Consider the following 22,471-nt stretch of genomic DNA (forward strand, 5'->3'; position numbering starts at 1 on the left):
GGCAGAAAGAAGTAAAACAGCACCGTCCACTTTATGGATGACTGTACATCACAAAAGAAATTGGTTTTCCATTAAAGTGTCAGGGCATCTCAGAAATCACAAAACAAATAACAGTCTTCAATAAACATAAGCGTGTTTAAAACATCTGAACTGGTGGAACAAATCAAGCAGCATCACTCTTCTAAAACAAACCCGGACGCGCCCTTCAGAACAGCCCAGGAGACAAACTTAAACTTACGATTTGATATGTGGGAAGCTCTCCTCCAGTTTGCTGCCAGTGTTTTTGAAAATCTGCAGTGCGGCCTCTGCAACCTTCTCATCGTCCATCCTCAGGCAGCCCAGCAAAGACTCAAAGGTCTCGGCAGAGTGGAACGACACAGGGTGGGTGAAGGACAGGACCTGAGAGGCGTAAAGGCACTTCAGTACAGCTATGAACACATTCCAACAAACTTATAATAAAAAGGTTACATTCTGTTAAATGTGTATATTAAAGGCTTACTGATATGGTCCACTGGCATTTTATTGGGCAAATAAGATTTGAGTCTCCGATTTAAAATGCAGTAGTAAAAATGCTATAGTATTGGCAAGTTTAACTCGTTGCCATGAATCTGTGCAAACTGTTTCAATGAGTTGATTCAAAACTTGATTCACCCATTTATGTATTGTTACCACCAGATGTTTTTGTTAATTCATAGTTTCATTTAGTGTTGTCAAAAGTACCGACTTCGGTACCTAGTCGATACTGAAATTTAAAAAAATGTGACGCTGTTGAGCGCTGTTGAGTGGATTCGTAAACATCTCTGATTGGCCGTTGTTTTCACGGCTCATCGGATATGTCTGTGATAGGCTTCAATGATCAACGCTGTAAAAAGTCATCAATTAATCTCTTCACTAAGCGCTTACACAGATACACACGGGAGCGTTTGTAAGCAGGCGTCTATCGCGAATTGGTCCACTGTTAGACGCCTGCTTTCAATCGCTCGCGCTCCCACTTTCAAAACGCTTTCAAATTCAAACAATTCCGTGTGCTTTCAAATGCTCCCACGCGTTGATCATTGTAGCCAATCACAGGCATATCCGATGAGCGCGTCAACACAATGGCCAATCAGAGATGTTTACGAATCCGCTCAACAGCGCTCAAAGCGTCACGTTTTTAAAATTTCGGTACCGATAGGTACCGAAGTCGGTACTTTTGACAACACTAGTTTCATTTCTGTCCTAATGGGATTTAACACCAGCACAGACAGTCCAATGTGTTTTCAGGAAGGTCCGTTTTATGCGCAAATTACTCCAAATTTACTTATGAAAGTTTCATGAATGAGGCCCAATAAGTGCAACCATAATTAAAGTACTCTCTCAATATTCAAAGCGCAAACAGAGACCAAAACAGAGACCAGAGCTACGAGGTGGTTACAACTACACAGGGCAGCCTAAGAGGTCTGATATTGGGAGACAGGCTATAGTATGTAGCCTAATTTGAGCGAATGGGGGAGCTTGCGTTTTACTTTCGCTTTCAAACTCGCGATCACACATACTCTGTGTAAAGGGAGCGGCGGTGCCGAGTGCACATTCTACAAGATAAGACATTTATTAGACGCTTTAGGCTCTGTTGCACAACGAATCCTCCGCCATGGTCTTGTCAGTCATCTCGCCTTACTCTCGTCACGTGATCAGTGAACTGTGATTTCTGCTGCACTGTGTGCGACTCTGCAGCTTGTGCTGAATGAGCAGACGTTTACAATTACGGTGGCATATTATATGCATATTTCACCCTCATGCTCTGTCATGGTGAGATCGTGAGACAGCTTTTCACCTCAACAAGAAATCTTGTCACATTTTAATATCAAGAGATCTCATGGATCTCGTCACACCCCTAGTAACAGGTCTAGAGGTTTATTTACCTTCAGCAGCTCCAGGCCGGCTCTAATCGCTTGCTCGGTCGGGACTCCCTCATCTTCATCATCAGCAGTTCCTTCTATAGATTTGTTTACTTGTTTGATAAGTGCACTGCAGAAAGAGAGGAAGCAGAGAGACTGTGAGCAAATGATGGTACATTTATTACCGGTATTTAAAAGTCTCAATGTACCTGATAGATTCTGTGTCGATATGAACTGGTGCTATCCGCTCCAATAAAAACTTCACCATCTCTAGGAAAGGGTTGCTGGGCTGTTTGGGGCTGCCGAGTTTTTTGGTGATTTCTTTCTGTGGAGTGTAAACACAGCCACAAACTGAGACAACTTAAAAACAAAAGGTGAAAAACAGGATTTTTCTTCGAGGTGAAGCAATACGGTTCTTACCACGCAGACCTCGGCCTGCTTACACGAGCAGGATGGGCTCACGAGAGTCTCCAGCTGCTTTCTGATCTTTTCGTCCTCCTCAAGAACCTGAGCGAGCTTCTTCACAAAGTCCTGCGTCTTGCCCGGGTCTGGCAGGTTTCCTTTAACACAGAGATGGAGAGATGTTTCTCCCTCAGTGAATTTTTTTTTTTTTTTTTTTTTTTAAATACACAAAAAGCTAATTGTATTTGACAGGAGATTAATCTAACAGCACTGCAGTGAACAAACATGACTTACTTGTGATAACCATGACCTTTGAGAACACGGCCTTGTTGTAAGAGTCAGACTAGGTGAATAAAGAAAAAACTATTCAAGAATGTTCCAACAGAAGTACAACATATAATATAGAGAAATCAGAAAAGCTATAACCAAAATGAAACAACTGTGAGAGGTAAAACCAACTTTTGGCTGTTTTACAAGATCCAGTAGATCTTTGACATGGTGTCTCAGCATGTTCTGACACTTCCACATTTCATTCAGAGCTCTAAAGGAGAGATGGACCACAACAACCACAATCAACATTCCATGTCTGCAAATGCATCTTTATAGGTCCAATAAACTCTTTTCAGACCCATAATCACCATATAAAACCATTTTTTCATTAAAAACAACATGAAACGATTTTACTTCCATAACATGAAATTTGTAAATAAAATAATATTTAAGAGAATGGGACTTTTGTTGTTTACAGGTTGCATTGATCAAAATCAGCTAATCAATTTCTGCACAAGCAGATGTTTTAGATGAATAAAACAAGAATTACTGCACCTACTTGACAGCATTTCCATCCAGTGTGGCGTACAAGTAATACAGACACTTCATTCGCTCTGTAGTCTCTAGATTGTGAGGCACGAGATATTGGGCGAAGATCCTCTCCACAAGCAACCTAGTGGAAAAAATCAAATGCGATATGATATTTTTTTATTTAATTTACATTCCTTTAAAATTACTCATTGTTTTCTTTGACGTCGTTACCCAAATTTAAATGAGCTTAGACAGCATTCAAGTGAGCTCAAATCTCATATTGATGACCCAATCATAGCACGAAATTGCATTTGCACACAGTTGTCAGCACATGCTTTAATAATGCAATAAGATTATAAACCAACTCATCAGTGAGGAGTTCCAATGGATAATCGGAACAAGCTGCATGCAACACACCATGAAAGCTTGCAAATGAAAAGTACTTTAGTTGCAGAGCACAAAAACACCAACAAGGTCAGAAATGATTACAAGGCGGGATACCGATTCATGTTTCAAACAATGACCGCAAATGAACTCAGTTTGCGTATTTAAATTTGAAAAGAAGTGAAAGAGGTTGTGAGCCACAAACTGTAACCATCTCTGCAGTTTATCCTGTGGCTCCATTCTGGGTTCAGTGTAAGGACAATCTTTGGTCACTAGGGATGCTCCGATCAGGATTTTTGCAGCTGATACCAACTGCGGATTTCATGTCATCATGATCGGCCAATACAGTTCATTCAGTCTTTATGTAAGTGATATATAAGCTCTCTGACTGTCACAGTTAACCCCTTACAACACACTGAAGGCATTTTTATTTCATGTCTAAGTGGCATATTTGAAAAGTAATGGCTTATAACTTTTATTCAGCAAAGACGTTAAATTGATCAAACTAATATATAGTCCCAATTTAGGACTTAAATAACTTTTTTAGGACTTAAAGTTAAATATGAATTAATATCAATTCTGGAATTTTTTTCAATATTCTTTGAATAGAAAGGTCAAAAGAACAGCATTTATTTGAGATGTATAAATAAAAAAAATAAAAAAAAATAAAATTATATACATCTCAAATAAATGCTGTTCTTTTGACCTTTCTATTCAAAGAATATTGAAAAAAATTCCAGAATTGATATTAATTCATATTTAAATTTTTTTAAGTCCTAAAAAAGTTATTTAAGTCCTCGCTTATAGACGAGGCAGAGGAAAGTTACCTCTTATTTCAGCAGAGGGCGATATGTGGTGTATCAATGAGTATTACATGACATCATATCTCATTCTAGTGTACACGAGAAAGTGAAAATGCCAGACAGAGAATATATCTGAATATATCAGAGAATATATATTCGTATATCTGTATATCTACAGATATACGAACTGCACCATCATGTACAAGTGTATCATTCAACTTTGCCCCATGGTCTAGAGTTAAAAAAGCAAACAAAAATCACAACACATTGCAATACTTGTAGAATTGTAATTCTTAAAAATCGCAATACATATCGTATCGGCACCCTAGTATCGTGATGGTATAGAATAGGTGTAACATCCCAGCCCTAATAATAACAATGTTTCTTGACCACCAAATCAGCATATTAGAATGATTTCTAAAGGATCATGTGACACTGACAACATTGTTTATTTGTTAAAAAATACAGTAAAAACACCACAGCTTTGGTGAGCAAAAGAGACTTTTCAAAGTTGCAAAAATCTTAATTAATTGTAACTACCATCATTCAAGGTCCAGAGAAGTAGTAAAGACATTGTTAAAATAGTCAACGTGACTACAGTGGTTCAACCTTTAATGTTATGAAGCAACAAGAATACTTCTTTTGCGCAAAAACAAAACAAAAATAACCACTTTATTCAACAATCTCTTCTCTTGCCTGTCAGTCTCCTATGCAGTTGAGGCAGTACAACGCTTCTGCGTTTACGTCTCAATACCAGCTCAGTCTTGGCCGACACCGTCACATGAGCACAACGATGCATGCGTGTGATGCTGACGCAGGAGCTGGGCAATACTGAGCCGGTGTTCGGACGTAAACACGGAAGCATTGCACTGCGCCAACAAGGTAGGTGAATGACTTGCTTTCTACGGGGGACAAAAAAAACCTCTTGGATTTTATCAAAAATATCTTAATTTGTGTTCCGAAGATGAAAGAAGGTCTTACGGGTGTAGAACGACACGAGAGTGTGTACTTCATGAAAGAAATTTCATTGTTGGGTGAACTAACCCTTTAAGTGCTGTAACAAAACTATTTAACTATTTTGTTGAAAAAAAAAAAAAAAAAAACAACAACAACAAAAAAAAAACATTTAGAAATAAAACAAGCATTTGCATCAGACATATATATATTTATTTATTATTTTTTTTTTTTAGGCAGTATAATGAATAATTTAGGCAGTATAATCGGCCAGCAGAAGAAAAAAAGTGCAAACCCTGATAAATATATTACAACAGTGATTAAACCCATTTATATAAAAAGACATAATACAGTACAATATGTATTATATTACAATATCCACAATGTGTAATATGACAGCTTTATAATTCATTATATACACAGGCACCAAGCAAACGTCTGTCTGGTGACATCACTGTTTTTTCTTTATGAGTGGCCCTGTCTTCAGGGAGCTCTGCAGAATCACTCAACACAGGTTCAGCTGAGGATTTTCACAGTTCTCTTGTTTTCAGGCAAAGCACAGAGGCTTTCAGAGGTCATTTATCTATGTTCTCATTTGAAAAACAAGCCCACTGGCTGTCAATACATCTAAAAGTCACCTCAAGCCTTAAAAACATGACTGGATTTTTAATGTCGAGGAGGCAATGTGTCGTGCCATCAGTACCATCGCAGAGCTTTCTCTGTAAATAGCAACATCTCAAGCCCTCTGTCCAACAGATGAAATTCCAACAGCTTCTGAACAACCTTATAAAATCCAATTACCTAACAGAGCTCCTTCATACAGGAGATTCAGTTTTATAACAAGCTCTTACAGTAGGCTTGCTGCAGTAGTGGGTGTTACACGGCGTTCGTTGTACACAGATTACTTTACTTGGCCACCGCAGCACTGCCCCCACTGTCATTTTGCTATTTTATAAAAATAAAACTAGGGATGCACCGATAGGATTTTTTGGGGCCGATACCGATTTTAACAAACAATTGTTGGCCGATTCCAATACTTGTAATTTCCTCTCTTATTTGAAATTTTGTCATCAAAATAGAATTATTTTGACCATGTTTTAAATCAGCAAAGCTCAAAAACACCTGCATTACATTATACTGGCAGGTTTATTGCTGCATCGTTAAATATTTTCTAATGAACATGGATTAGATCCATTTAACATTCAGCAGGCCAACATAAATACAACAGAACAAAGATACATATGACATAAACATTGCTTTTTACGTAGGTTTAATAGTTTTCAGGTACGGAAATTAAGTAAAGGAATGTAAAATAACAGCATATTCTTCATTGTATAAATTAAATGCATATTAATCCTTTATTGTAACAGACATTATTATGATTAATTCATTTGTTTTTGTATACATTTTAATATTTTTTGTAAGTTTAAATATGCATAAGATCTCCTTTACTAAGGCAGGACTTATTTTGGCAGATTTTCTATATGGGTAATGTAATGGAGAGCACGCAGTTCTTCAGAGATATTTTGCAGATTTAAAGTTAGTCAGTTTTCTAACTTTGTCACAACAAATCATGTTCAGACTCTTGTACGTTACATGTGCATGAGTACGAGCAATGAGTTGCTGGTTGCAGTTCACTTATCAGTAACTGGTGTCGCTTATAACAAGGGTTTCTGAATTCTACATATAGCCCCTTTAAGATTTGAACCAAACAAATTAAGACTTAACTGCCAAGTATTGAATGGAGGCAGCATTCACCACTGACATATATAAACTCACTTGAATTTAAAATACTCATGGATGTCATACAAATATGAAGAGACTACCAGCTTATATTTACTCACCGGTCATCAATACTGTTCTGGTAGTAAATGTGGAGCAGTTTGTCTTTGATCCAGGAGATCTGCTTGGCTGCCTCTTTGCCGGCCTCCGCCTGTAAGGAGTACTTCTTATAGATCTGAGCCAGGCCCATCATAGCCTCCTTACGGACCCGCCACTGCAAGATATCGCACAATGAGAAACTCTACTCAGTGAGATTATTCTACTATAGTGTAAAAATCATACCCTCAGAGCCAACAGAAATAAAAATGCCTTGGTCAAGCAGCCCATTTAAGGCAGAATACATATTTTCCATAGTAAATAAAACATACAACACTACCATTCAAAAGTTTAGGGTCTGTAAAAAAATGTTTTAAAAGAAGTCTAAGGCTGCATTAATTTGACCAAAGATACAGTAAAAACAGCAATATTGTTAAATATAACTATTAAAATAAAATTAAGTGTTTTCTATTTTAATATACATTTTAAAATGTAATTTATTCCTGTGATGGCAAATTACTCATTACTCCAGTCTTCAGTGTCACATGACCCTTCAGAAATCATTCTAATATGCTGATTTGGGGAAACATCATTTATCATCATGAAAAACATTTATTGACCCCAAACTTTCGAACCATCTGGAATTCATAAAGCATCTCTAGCATGCCAATTATGATTACAAAATGTTGCCTTGCTGAACAGCTTACTACATTTTGGAACAGGTTTACAGTAAAACAGTACAAATAAATGCATTAACAAACAAAAATCATATTTAATCTAGTCACATTTTGCCTCAGCATGAATATGTCAGAGAAATTGCTGCTTTTGAGGTTTTACCAAGACATAAAAGTGACAAAACATCCATTGAGCCACAGCTGAAGCCGAAAAGCCTGATATTACCGTTCCTGCATAAAGCCATAGTTTATGTATGGCAAGCTACAGAAGTAAACGAGGTGTAATAGGATGTGATGGAGATACGCCTTGACTACTGCGGTGTCATTTGTCCAGGAACACAGAGGGCTCTTCAATTAAATTCCTCCCTGAAAGCATTTTGAAAAGGCTGAGGAATGGTTATATGTGAGTTATAGTCCAATTTATATCATTCGGTCCCCTCCAGCTCGGGTGGCTAAAGGAGACTGCTGATTAAATTATAGGGAGAAGAAATGGAGTGTGTCTGGAAAGAAACAAGAAGCTAATGTATTCCAGCCTGGCTCTGCCCTGAATGCAGTGATGTCAAAGTCTCTGGTTCATTTGGGGTACTAATGGGAGAAAAGGCCCTCGGATATTATGCATGAAATAAAATGACTGCAGCACTAATAAAGAATGTTTAGGAGACAGCAAACAAACAAGCATAAAGACAGCCTGGCACTTACCCGCTTATCTAAAGTCCTCTCCCTCACAAAGTTCAGCAGGTGATCATTGACGAGAGAGAGGTCCTTTTTGGAAGCAGTCACAATGGACACAATGACGTCGTGTCGAATCGCCTCCTCTGGGTCATGTGACCTTACTTTCAAATACTCTACAGAAGAAAAAGAATGACATGCACAATTTGGTTTAATGTTTATTTGCATAATTTTCCTTGCATTGTGTGATGCATTCAATATAATAAAATATATTTCAATACATTTAAGTGAAATTTAAAAGACATTTAATTAACAAATACATATGTGTATTCAAAATGCTTATTAAAATATATTTAAAAAAAAAACTCTAGATAGATACAACTTTATATAAAAATATATTAAAGGTGCCCTCGAATGAAAAATTGAATTTATCTTGGCATAGTCAAATAACAAGAGTTCAGTACATGGAAATGACATACAGTGAGTCTCAAACTCCATTGTTTCCTCCTTATATAAATCTCATTTGTTTAAAAGACCTCCGAAGAACAGGCGAATCTCAACATAACACTGACTGTTACGTAACAGTCGGGGTGTATGCCCCCAATATTTGCATATGCCAGCCCATGTTCCCAACATTATGAAAGGCATTAGACAAGGGCAGCCATTAACGTCTGGATCTGTGCAGAGGTGAATCAACAGACTAGGTAAGCAAGCAAGAACAACAGCGAAAAATGGCAGATGGAGCAATAATAACTGACATGATTCATGATATCATGATATTTTTAGTGATATTTGTAAATTGTCTTTCTAAATGTTTCATTAGCATGTTGCTAATGTACTGTTAAATGTGGTTAAAGTTACCATCGTTTCTTACTGTATTCACAGAGACAAGAGCAGTCACTATTTTCATTATTAAACACTTGCAGTCTGTATAATTCATAAACAACTTCATTCTTTAAAAATCTCTCCAACAGTGTAGCATTAGCCGTTAGCCACGCAGCATAGCCTCAAACTCATTCAGAATCAAATGTAAACAATATAACAGTATACAATACTCACATAATCCGACGCATGCATGACGGACACTTTGTAAAGATCCATCTGAGGGTTATATTAGCTGTGTGAACTTTGTTTATGCACTCCGTGGGCGTGGAGCACGAGAATTAAAGGGCCAGTAGCCCTGAATTGGCTCATTTATAATGATGCCCCAAAATGAAAAAATGAATAAAAAAAAAAAATTTTGAGCTGAAACTTCACAGACACATTCAGGGGACAACTTAGACTTATATTACATCTTTTAAAAAAAAAGTTCTAGGGCACCTTTAAATATATTCAATATATTGTAAAAAGTGGATTTTTTTTTTTTTATTATTATATTTAATTTTTTCCCCCCTCATTGGAACAACATGCACTGATGAATCATGCAAAATGTTTTAAATTAAAGGGGTTCCATTTCAGCTTCATGTTGGCTTTTATGCTCATTTGTGAAATAAAAGGATCAGTGAAAGTTAGTTTGGGAACAGTTTGTACCAGTGAGATCTTTTGCCAGGTCTGGATGGTTCATCAAGCAATGGCTGGCAAACTTCACACATTCCAGTCGAACAGGGACGTGGATGTCATTAAACCTAAGGAAACACAGATGGTAAAAATCATACAGCTTCGTCTTGCTGTTGAAATGTTTATCAGTTTGTGTAGAGAAAGAATCAGGTAATTGGATGTGTGGTGCGTGAGCTGTACCTCCCAAGGTAGCACTGCCAGAGAGGTTTGTTCTGTGAAGCGAGCTCTGAATCCTTCGCACCAAACATCTTGGCCAGGAGCTTCACAACTTGCAGGCGTTCGTCGTTATCGTTGCTCTACAAAACACACGAGGGTTTCCCAGTGATATAACTGCAGAAAGCGAGGCCCGTGGCCATTAATTAAAAAAAAAAATGAATGAACCCATTTAGCCTTGTCGTCATTGTGCTTTGCATAAAAACAAAAGAATAAAGGCATGACGTCAAATACGGTACATGGAACAACAAGCTCCTAACAGACCGATAACATTCATTCAAACGCTAATCGCAAACTCAGCCTGCTTTTGTCAATGTATACAAGTTTAATAACATAGCCAACACAAAAGAAAGTAATCGCCTTTGCTAGTTTTTGAAAAATGCTGTGCTTTCAGGCCACGCTGGATTAAACCTCATGTGAAAGAAAATGAAAGAAAGGATCGTTGACTCGGCTGAAGTGTAATCATTTTCATGCAGCACGTCAGCATCTTTTCGCTCGGGAATGTCATATCCATTTATTAGATGTGGATTTTAAATGCTTAAAGGTTGTTGGTTTCTATTAACTTCCAGTTAACTCACAAACAACTGAGCTGAGTTTCCCCATTTGTGTGAATAACACACTTATTCTCAGGTAAACCACTGAAGGCAGAATTTATTTGGCAATTAAAACGCTTCTCCATATGTAATCAGGTTCTGACCACAGTTAATACACACAAGGTTTTGAAGAGGGTTTTTTTTACTCGCAGAGGCCACAAGAAAAGTCATAAACAAGGTACTGCTTCCAAGGGGTTGTGAGATGTAAATCATGAGCTATCAAAGATGTCCTAAAGGCTCAATAAAGGTCTCATTACAGGGGTAAGATGCAATCTTAGATGCAGCCAGATATCCATCCAAAACTAGACCAATAACCAGCATGACATTAGAAGGGAAAAGAAAGATTTAGTAGTTCAACTTTGTCCTAATCTAACAAGACTGTCAATAAATAATAGGGGTGTAATGATACACTCTTCGCAGTTCGATGCCAATTGCGATACTGAACTCTCATGTCGTTTTCGCGTGTCACGCAAGTATTTGAACGCCAGCGTTTACCACAGTATGGGCGTTGTTGTAAATCTGTTCATCATATAAAGCCATCTTGTCTCCTCAGAAGACTTCGATTTGGATTAGATGACTTTGGATTAGATTTTTTTATAATGCCTTTATGACATTTTTTGGATCTTTTAAGTTTTAGAGGAATGGACTTTAAAAATGGAGGGAGAGAAATCTCTCAAGTATCATAAAAAAAAAAAAAATCTTAATTTGTGTTTGGAAGTTGAATGAAAATCTTCTAGGTTTGAAATGACATGAGGATGAGTAAATGGCAGAATTTACATTTTGGGGTGAATTATACCTTATAAATACAGTAAGATGAGCCTTGAATAAAATTAACTCTATATCACAAATCATATCGTTTACATCAACGATACATATCGTCGTATTTTTATATCACAATATCTTGATATAACGGTGTATCGTTACACCCGTAATAAATGGCTTCAAATATTTGTCAGTTTTTTCAGTAAATAGAGTAAAATGTGTCTGTATGTAAAAATTGAGCAGCAAGTTTGTGTATTTATTAGCTATTGTATGGTGTGTATATAAGCCATCAGCCACACTGCTCTTGACATATTAACACTGATAGCAGCCTCAGTTTTTAAATGAAGCCAGATTATCTTATCTAATATTATATTATATTAATTATATTATATTATATTATAAATCATTAGGTGTTTTCTCAATGGCCAATACCAAGAAAGCAGAAGCCAAAAGCTGACATAATATATGTAAGACTTTTTAAAATAAACTAATTTACTACTACTTCTAATGATAATGATAATAATAAAAATCTTAATAATAGCAACAACAACAATAATAAACAAAAGAAGACCAGACACTGAGCCCAAAAAAAAAAAAAGTTATTTTTCAATGCCTAAGTTAAGGGGGCACTGACTAATATAAATGTTTAATAATTTTACACTTAGTAAATTATTATTATACTATAGTAATAATAAACGAAATCCAAAACCAAAATAAAAAGTAAGAAATGCTTATTTCGTTGCACACTATTTCACTAAAATAATTTGAAAACAGAAAACCGGCATTTATAACGGCTGTCGTCAGATTTTGTAACTGAGGGAAATACAACTTTTGAAAAACTCAAAAACGGCCAAATATCAGTCTATGTCAGTCTGTCACCACAAACAAATCAATTATACATTTTTATAGATAAGCAAAAAGACCTCAAGGCACAGACAGCCAGTTTTATCTGAGATCCCCAAAAATGCCACACACCATTAACAAGCAATCTTACCTTGAGCTTGAATTCCAGCTGTGGCAGGACGGACAGCAGTAGATGGCTGTCGATGTTGTAGAGCTCCAGGATTAGGTCGAAGACATGTTCCGACAGATCACTGACTGAAGTCTTCCCCAGCATCAGCACCTGGTTAAAGAACTGAGACACCAAACTGCACATCACACACTCGCATCCATCAACGTCTACCACGCTGCACTGGAAAACGGTACCCCTTTAAACTCACTGCATATCCGTCTGGCAGCAGCTCTTAACATGGCGTTGATTAGAGATTAGTCTGAGGAAGCTGGTATTAGATCAAAACAAAAAAGTAAGTGGCTTCATCTTTGGGCAGGAAGGGCTTTCTCCAACAAAGCGCAGATGTACGGAATAGAAAGAAAATCAGGGCTTTCAGATCTATTAGAGTTATTGAGAAGGATTCTTTTCTGGTAAGGACCTCCACACTTATTCTCACCATCTCTGGCACTTTTAATGAGCACTGCAGGGAATAAGGTTCACAGCTTAACAGCGCTGCATGCTCCTGCGGGTGTTACTGATGAATGTGTTTAAGCTCAACATGCTGTTTGAGCGTGGAGAGGCACTCTTGATCTCCGGTTAATGTTGTAAGCCTCAACGAGTTTTTGAAAGCGAAAGGGCTGGAGTCAAATCATGGATGTTCATTAGGGATTATTCACAATTTAAATAAATGAGAAGAACTTTCTCACACCCTTGTAAGTCAGCATGATTATGGCACAGCCGACAAGAGGTAGGGCATACGTTCTATGCAAAGTTAGCTATCATAAATCACGTTTACTCACGTTGGTAATGTATGGCTCTATGGCCTGAGCGGTTCTCTTCAGCAATGCTTTGGCCAGATCATACGCTTGCTTGTTGAGATTCTGCAAGACAAGATGGAGGAAAGTAATAATTAATTACCTATAATGACAGGTATGTGTGTCAATTTCATGACACCTGTCAAGAACCTGTTCTGGCCTTATTTTATCCCCAAAACAAACAAATATAATTAAAGGGTCATTAAGATTATTTTATATCTTGCAATGTTTTTTTGTTTTTCTGTAAATAATTCATATTTTGCTTAAAAATAGAAACCTATTATAAGGGTCATTAAGATTAATTTATAATTAAGCACATTTCATTCTCTCAATTTATTGTACTGCCAAAATGTATATGTATATATGTGTATATATATATATATATATATATGTGTATATATATATATATATATATATATATATATATATATATATATATATATATATATATATATATATATATATATATATATATATATATATATATATATATATATATATATATATATATATATATATATATATATATATATATATATATATATATATATATATATATATATATACATACATATATATACATATATATACATATATATACATATATATATATATATAAAAAATGTACATTGTAAAGCAATTACACATTATAGTAGTATTTTTGTACTGACTTTAATTAAATTTCAGAATTACTGTTTTAAAGTAAACCATAATCAAATCAACACTGAAAACTATTTAGGGTGAAGTGTGCTTAATTGACATGGAAATTATTTAATAAGCTTCATTTTCTTTATATAAATATTATAATATTAAAAGACAGTAAAAACAAATACCAACATAATATAAAAACTTACATGCTAATATGCATTAAACAAAAAATATTAAGTTAACTTCAAACAAAACTAAAACCAAGAAGCTTAAGTTCTGCTAAAAGCATTGTGTCATCCACAGTAAAATTCATTATGTAAAATTAAAATGTAATGTAAAAGTACATGACTCTGTTCATATGTAATGACTTTTTAAATGGCTTTGCAATGCATGAAACAAATTATGTAAACACATTAATACAGTATTATAGACATGCAATTATAGGCCAAGCAACACAAACAACATACTGCCCTGTCTATCTCTCTGTCTCTCTCTCTATATGTGAGATTCAAGTTACCTTGTGTGCTGGGACCAGGTTAACCAGAACAGTATCCAGGAGTTCCTGTGAGACAGAGTCACCCTCACAGACAATTGAGCTCATGAGATCCACCATATGCATGTGGACTTTCTGGTTGTGTCCATTGCTAAAAGAAAAACATCACGGTAAACAAGAACTGACCTAAAATCAGGTGCACCAGGCAATCAAAGTGGAGTGCAAGATGAGAAGCAAGCTCAATGGGGCAAAGAAAACAGAAACACTTCAAGGTTTTTCCATTTACACATGAGAGCCGAGTGCTGCAGTGTCCCGCGCATAGAGGACATTTCCGACTGAGTGAACATCAGTGGCTGAGCTGAATCGCCCCCATATGCAGCCTTTATAGCACACATGCAATGAAGGGTTTCCACCTGGGATTCGCACACATCATTGTCATCTGACCGAACGCGGGGAAATAATAAAATAATATCGGCAAGCAGGAGGCTGACAGCTCATTAGGACATAACAAATAGGCTGCAGCTTCACATTTGAATTTCAAACAGAAAATAGCAAAAAATAAGGAGGTGCTTTACTGCAAGATTCAATGTTGCACAGTCTAACCAAATGACAGCACTATTACAGGAATACAAAAATTATTAGGTCATATAATTAATCCTAATTAAAAAAGATTTTTTTTTTTTTTTCAGAAGCTGCATCTGAATTGGCATTTAGATATATTTACAGACTGTTTATTGAAGCTCAGAGGTGGCATGAATGCATTTACACTGAAAATACAATTGCATAAATAATGCCATGAGATTAATGGGTGTTAAATGGGTATTAGTGCACTCGTGCTTTTCAGGACAAAAACAGCACTCGTGATATTGCGCTCGTTACTCATAATAAAAAACCTATTAAAAGGGATAGATTAGTTCACCCAAAAATGAAAATTCTGTCATTTACTCTGCCTTATGTCATTTCTAACTTGTATGATTTTCTTCTGTGGAACATAAAAGAAGATTATTTGAGAAATATCTCAGTATATTTTTGTTCATACAATGGAAGACAATGGTAACCAAAACAGTCAGTTAACATTCTTCAAAAGTATTTTCTTTTATGTTCTGCAAAAGAAAAAGTCATACAGATTTGAAATGACATGAGGAAATGATACTCTAAATGAGAAACTAAAACTGCCAGTATGTGGCAGCAAAGTGTGTCTTAATTAGAAAGTCATTGGCTGTGTCTGAAAGCTGAAAAATGCTGCCTTCAAGAGAATGCATTCCAGGGTAGGAAGGCATCAAGGCACGTTCAAATCCAATGTTAGCTTCACTTTCTGTCTCCTGATTGATTTTTGAAGGCAGCATAAATGCATCCTTCACCACCTTTGATATCCCACAATCCAGTTTTGCAAAAAAAAAAAAAAAAAAAAGATGGCATCTTAAAGTTGTAGTTGGTGGTCAGTTTGTTTAAATGGACATTTTTTACCAATATTTTCCACTTATGTCATTTCTAGTGAGAAATTACTATTGTAGCAATTAAATATTTGCTTAGTTTTCACCAAAGCTCTCTCTATTTTGCTGGGGATCATCAAACCATTATGCCGCCTCAGAAGTCTGTCCGAAATCAGTTTCATGAGTAACTTCATGTGAAAACACTGCCTGCAAAGTCATTGCCTGATAAAGTAGCAAAGCAACAAGTAAGCTGCCTAAGTTTTCAGACGTAGCCACTGAGTCATTCATTTGATTAGTCAGACGGCTGATTTATTCAAGAACAAAGTACTGTAAATGGCTCTCTTTATGAATGGGCCATTGAATCATCACTTCAACCGATTCATTCAAAACATGGATTCATTCAAAAATAAAACACCGCTGTGTGTTGCTCAGAGATGCACAATAGTTCTGCAGAGGCTTTATAGATAACATTTTTGTTGGCAAAACTGAGCAAAAACAGACAATATTGTACCTAAAATATAATATTAATTATATTTGTATAAAATCAATATCACATTTGCACTCGTGCTATTCAGGATAAAAACAGCACATTCAGGATTCGTGCTATTCAGGATAAAAACATGATATTTACTCATTACTTGTGTGACATCGCTGAACTATATCATATGATATAAATATGAGACAAAAACCCATATACCCCCAAACACAAAGAAAAATACTGATACAATTTTTTACTCTATTGAATGCTTCAGTGGATAGACATGAACAACAGACTCACTTGATCACTTGAAACAGCGTTCTATAGAGCTGAGTAAAGATCTCATTACTGTCCTCCAATTCAAAGCAGATGTTGTAGGACTTCACCCAAGCGATGTTCTAGGGAGCCAGAGGGGAAAGACAAGGTCAGATACTGGTTGAAAAACCATTAAGACCTTGCTTCAGAGTGTATTAGTTGGGTGCCATACCTCCAGTAGATAAAAATATCGATTAAACTGGGCACTTTTGGTGTCCTCCAACCCTTTCAGCTGTCGAGTTATGAACATAAAAATATCCTGAGTGGAAAAGAAGAGCAGACAGTTTAAATATTTTAAGCACCTGCAAAGGCAAGACTTCACAATGCATAAGAGACCGCAGTGTTATTTTAGTATTTTCTGCAGAACAACTCGATCCGTTGCTGTCTTTTGTTTAAGGTGAAGAAAAACAGACACATGCACACACTCTCAATATCACCCTGAAAATGTTCAGTTTTAACACATACCAGAACAATCAAATATTTTTTTTCCTAAAAATAAACCAAATTTTTACTTAATGGGGCCAAAAAAGACTTAGTACTCAGTATACTGGTCATGTAATCGCAACATGGCAGCCAGCATGGTGGGAAAATAAAATGTAATTACGGATGTAAACATTTATAGTTCTTCACTGACATATGCAAGAACTAGCATGGCATTCAATAGACTGAGTTTTCCAACCTTAAGTTTATCAGGTGATGTGTACGGTGCCTCGGGGGCGTAGATGCGAAATATATCTGCAAGACAGCAGGCCACGAGCAGTCTGACATCTTTGTCTGGGTGTTTGAGGAAAAAATCTGAGGCGAGATGCAAGGCCAAGTTCAGATAGAGTTCCTTCTCCTCCTCTGAGTCCTGGTCCATGTCCATGAAGGTTTTCACCACCATCTGAGGTTGAAAAACACCATAGAGTCGCGTGTCAACCACACATCCAACTAAAAGTGTGATGTAAGACAATCTAATGGGAAACATACTTTCACTTGGCAGTCCTACTTAAAAATAGACATAAGTGACAAAGCCACAGAGGGAGGAAACTGTATCTACAAGCTGTAAAAACGTCTTGAAATACGAGCTGAAAAATTATCATTTAATTCTGTCTGATAAAATTTCAGCTGAGGTTTCAGTTGAACAAATCTGAATATGAAGAGATCTGCACAAAATATTTCTGATAAAATATCCAAGGAAAAACATCTGGAACAACTCACCAAAATTCCTAATGAGAATTTCAAATTAATAATTATTCTGATTATTTGCAGTGTTGATGTTGTTAAGTAAAACTAACGATAAGTAAAAATTAGGGTGCACAATTAATTGAATTTAATTAGAAATCACGCTTAAACTGGCTTAGTGCGATTATGAAATCGCAAAGACGTTTTATTTTATGTGCAGCTTGTCAGTGAAGCACGGCTCTGTGATCAGTAGTAAAAGCTGTTCCATCAGAAAGCACTGCGAGTTTGAGTTGCTTATAACGTGCTTCAAACATTTTTCCAAATATGAAAAGGATTTATGAACCTCTGGTCCAACAAAAGACAACATTCAATAACATGTTTTTACACCAAATTCAATTCATAACATCAGCTGAGTGTTTGAAATAACATCCTTCTGTGAGATGATGTGGCTTCTTACACTAAATAAGGCACACAACATATTTCATAGAATTCTATACAGTGAAAAAGGCTATGTCGATTAGCATTGAAGTATAAATATACTTTATTATCATGAAAATACCTGAGAAGGCTTGAAGAATTCAGACAAACCATATTTTGTTGAATTTGTGTGCTTGTTAGTCATGTTTAATCAAACAAAAGCATTTCAACCTTCTGTTTATTGTTGTTGCCCTCTGGCTTTCTCTGGAACACTGAACATGAGTCGGAGCTCACCAGATTAATGAATTTATCTTTAAAAATGTACAAAATTTTCAGACCAAGGATTTTACCACCTCTGCCTCATTTTGAGACACACTAGCGTAAAAGAAAATGCCATCAAAACATTTCCGGACGAAATGCGAGTTGTTCCATGTTATAAATAACATAAATTACACAATATATTTATTATTCATCAGCAGAAGATCAAAATAATCACTTGGCATAAATGTGAGCTATTTGGTGATTGCAAACTGCTCTAAAAGCACAAGCACGCAACAACATCACCGGTCTATTCTTTGAAACATGCAGTGCTGGCATTTTCATTAATCAAATCCTAGCCTTTTAAAGTTTAATTAAGCAATATTGCAGTTTTTCTGTCCCCAGATTTAAAACCTTCTGAAAGTATTGAGGTTTTAAAGCAGCACTGATGGAACAGTGACTGGATCCTATGCCGTGCAAGTTAATGAACGTTCAGTTAATGAACGCCAATGCGGCTCTCTCGCACTGAATGACGTTAACTAGTTGTCCAGTCCGGTTCCGTTTGCACACAGGGCTTTGCCGAAAGTGCAGTTAAGTGCTCTGAGAACCTACGGGTGTGTGAGTTGGTTTAATGCTGCTGCAAACTCCAATAAATATAAATAATTATTTGTATATACATACATATACACTCCCCCTTCAAATTAAAAAAAATCCTCCCAGAAGGGGGAATTCCCCCCTATTTTCCAAAATTAAATTCAAGCCCTGCCATGAATAAATAGAATAAGTTTAGGGCTGGAATGACACATCAATGTTATAGATTACGTGAATTAGTCAATATGCGTGGAATGCGTTGATTCATTGCACGGTTTATGGTCATCCCCGAGCGGCTCAGACTCTTGGGTATGCTGAAAATCAGCCGTCATTACATATTGAGCCGAATCTAAAGTGTGTACATTTTTTAAACAGAGACCAAATAAAATGGTGCTCTGCATGCTCTGTAAAACTGAAATGGCATAGGCAGCACAACTTGAATGCAGTAGCATCTGAAAAGAAAACATCCTGGGGCTCTCCTACGTCAAAACGACGAGACGGCAGCACAAGTATTTGGACTATTACAGTGATTTTTTTAGTGCCATATTTTGAGCTTAATACAGCTGCGTTCATACAGCATTCAGTTTTATACAAACTGCAGTGGGTGCAAGGCTGCTTTAATTTCCTTAATGTACAAAACATTTCAGGATTCTCGCTTGCCGGCAATTGCTGTTGTAAATCCTAAAAAGTGGCTATGACCGCAGCCATAGTATACACCTTTCCTAATTAGGCCTACACTCCATAAACATTATCTTTTGTCATAAATAGTTTCATTATGTACAATTTCATACATAGATTAGTTACAGTTATTATTTATTGCTAAATTAATTGGTGCAATATGTAAGATTTCTGTCTGCTAGAAGTCACTAGAGGCCTATTCAAAACAAAGGCGTAGCTTGATGACACCAAGTTTGAACGCGGAATCTTGGGACATGGTCTTTACCTCAACAGCCGGGGGAAAAGAATTGGGATAGGACTCTAGAAGAAATCATGTTCATGGATGCGATTATTAACGTTACTGTAGTATGAAGCAGAGTAAATAATTAGATTATTATTATAATTAGACATTTCAATTTCAAATTATTCTAATTAATAATTAGATTATTCGATTAATCTAAAAAAAAGAAAAAAAGAAAAAAGAGATTAATCGATTGGGAAAAATTTGTTAGTTCTAGCCTAGATAAGTTAATATTATAAACTGTTTCTGCATTTATTTAGGATTTATTGTTAGTACTGGGCTCACAGTTCATATTGGTAGGGTACTTTGTGGTGGCAGACGAACATGGTTATCCATACACACAGTACAGAGGACCATTTTTGATCCAGGAAATACCCTGTACACATATTGTATATCTAACCGAAGAGTGGTACAGACAAGCCTCAGTAGCCATTATTCATTGTAATTACATTGGGTGGAAAAACATTTTCACCAGTAATCAAACTGTTTCCACTTTGATGAATGACAAATTGTTCCTCACCTTCAGTCTCCGAACCATCTCCTCCTTGGAGATCTTATCGGAGATCTCCTTCACCCCCGGCGGGTAGGTGATTTTGCCGTCCGTGGCTCGATTCTTGGAGTGAGCCATGCTCTCCAATCAGTGATCGCTGCAAAAGTGTCAAAAAAAGAAAGAGACGAATTTGTCAGCCCACAGAACGCTTATAAATGAACAGGGAATTTCCATCAATTACTCTTTTGGAAAAGAATGTGCCATTAAAGAAATGATCTAATGGATCCTGTATAAAGATTTGACTACCCCCCCCCCCCCCACCCCACCCCACCCCCAAAAAAGAAAACATAAGGCAGTTTGTTTTTTTTAGAAAATTGCTGGATGCTGGCCTAAACCTCACCTCCTGTGGATAGTTAAATATTGACGGCTCTAAAAAAACATTTTAGAAAGAGCAGTCTCATGCATTTCATTGCCACGGAGACATTTAAATTCAAAGAAATGCTACACTTTCAATTCAAGCTGGTGTGCACAGAGGTTCTCCAGATTATCCAACTAAAACACTACACCCACATATGAATTATAACACCAAACAGTCTAATCTAAGTAGACAAGTCAAAAATGAATACAACTACATAAATGTTGTGGATAATTCATGAAGTTATAGACCGTACAATTAAGCCTACTGGCATAATGAAGAGTTAAGATTAAATAAGGAAAGACACTATGAAATGCTTCGTCAAGCCAAGTTATTTTCCATGTAACAAGAAGTTGCAGAAAGATGCATTGCTTGTAATTTTTTAAAAAGGTCAATACTCTTTCCTTTACATCACAACAATGAACTATGCTTTACTTGTCATTAGCCAAGTTTCTATCTAGTTTTTGCACTGTTTTGTTATTAACAAAGTAAATACGCATTAAAAAAAAGTTTGTGAAACTTGATATCTCCAGCCTTTTTCCATTCAATTGGCCTTTTACCAACAAAATGGTGTGTGTAATGACGTCATCCATAAAAAAAATGCATTGTCGCATGTTGCCCTTGAGCTATTTCCATACATAATTTCAAGTATATCACAAATTATATCATATCTTGATCTCGAATATTTCTAAAATATAGAGAGTAATGAGACAATTCGAAGTTTGCTAGTGTACGGCTTACCATTTTCACAAATTGTATTATTAAATTAGCAAATAATAGGAAATATCAGATGCCAACGGCGAAGATTGTGTGACAGGATTGCATGTAACTGCCTTTATCTGATGAAGCATACTTTGGACACAAATTTTAACATTTAAAAAAAAATGTAGGGTTCATAAAAAAGATTGGTACAGTCTTTGCATATAGCAGCAATCTTTAACATAAGCTACAATTGAACATGCAAGCCAGTCACGGTGTGACGCAGCCACATATAGCCTAATTCAGAGTTAAATAACATCAGTTTGATCAAAAGCATCAAATCGTTGCCTTTTTCCCCCCTTCCTTTCCTTCAGATACAGCTGTGACAAACATTTTGTTTATTTATGCTTTAAATATGTAGCTTAACTGATGTGGGTCTTTTTTTTTTAATTTTTAAAATTTGTTTATAGCTTTTTGGATTCAACCCACTTTATTTTCCTCATTTCTTTAAGATAAAACTACATTACATATTAATAAATTGTATTTATAAAATTATTTTATTTAAAAGCATCATGTTTGTGATTTCAACCAAACCTTTATTATAATATTTATTGTACTTTATTATAATATAATAAAGTTTCAGTTCAAATGCATGGATGAGGAAAATAGCGTCATCAAAAATAAAAACGGGTCGTAGGCTATACATAATATTATTTTATAAACAAGTGTCACTTTGTTTTGTACTTTGTTATGTAAACCATTTAGATCAATACTTGATAATCAATCAATATTCACGTAT

General features: G+C 36.0%; 1 protein-coding gene across 2 annotated transcripts in view; it reads right to left on the reverse strand.

Moving 5' to 3' along the window:
• pds5b (PDS5 cohesin associated factor B) overlaps nucleotides 1-22,471 on the reverse strand; it is a 45,948-nt gene that overhangs the window by 19,307 nt on the left and 4,170 nt on the right. For both annotated transcript variants that reach the window (XM_067365732.1, XM_067365733.1), the window contains 18 exons: nucleotides 20,589-20,715; nucleotides 17,360-17,563; nucleotides 16,853-16,939; nucleotides 16,666-16,763; nucleotides 14,479-14,605; nucleotides 13,299-13,379; nucleotides 12,502-12,642; nucleotides 10,120-10,235; nucleotides 9,913-10,007; nucleotides 8,413-8,558; nucleotides 7,066-7,217; nucleotides 3,109-3,222; nucleotides 2,739-2,820; nucleotides 2,574-2,622; nucleotides 2,298-2,437; nucleotides 2,087-2,202; nucleotides 1,902-2,007; nucleotides 239-399 (listed from right to left, as the gene is read on the reverse strand). In XM_067365732.1, coding sequence (XP_067221833.1) covers nucleotides 239-399; nucleotides 1,902-2,007; nucleotides 2,087-2,202; nucleotides 2,298-2,437; nucleotides 2,574-2,622; nucleotides 2,739-2,820; nucleotides 3,109-3,222; nucleotides 7,066-7,217; nucleotides 8,413-8,558; nucleotides 9,913-10,007; nucleotides 10,120-10,235; nucleotides 12,502-12,642; nucleotides 13,299-13,379; nucleotides 14,479-14,605; nucleotides 16,666-16,763; nucleotides 16,853-16,939; nucleotides 17,360-17,563; nucleotides 20,589-20,696 — 2,123 coding nt within the window. In that variant the 5' untranslated portion in view covers nucleotides 20,697-20,715. The remainder of the gene's footprint in view (nucleotides 1-238; nucleotides 400-1,901; nucleotides 2,008-2,086; nucleotides 2,203-2,297; nucleotides 2,438-2,573; nucleotides 2,623-2,738; nucleotides 2,821-3,108; nucleotides 3,223-7,065; nucleotides 7,218-8,412; nucleotides 8,559-9,912; nucleotides 10,008-10,119; nucleotides 10,236-12,501; nucleotides 12,643-13,298; nucleotides 13,380-14,478; nucleotides 14,606-16,665; nucleotides 16,764-16,852; nucleotides 16,940-17,359; nucleotides 17,564-20,588; nucleotides 20,716-22,471) is intronic.

The sequence above is a fragment of the Chanodichthys erythropterus genome, chromosome 17 (assembly GCF_024489055.1).
Source record: "Chanodichthys erythropterus isolate Z2021 chromosome 17, ASM2448905v1, whole genome shotgun sequence".
Classification (NCBI taxonomy): domain Eukaryota; kingdom Metazoa; phylum Chordata; class Actinopteri; order Cypriniformes; family Xenocyprididae; genus Chanodichthys; species Chanodichthys erythropterus.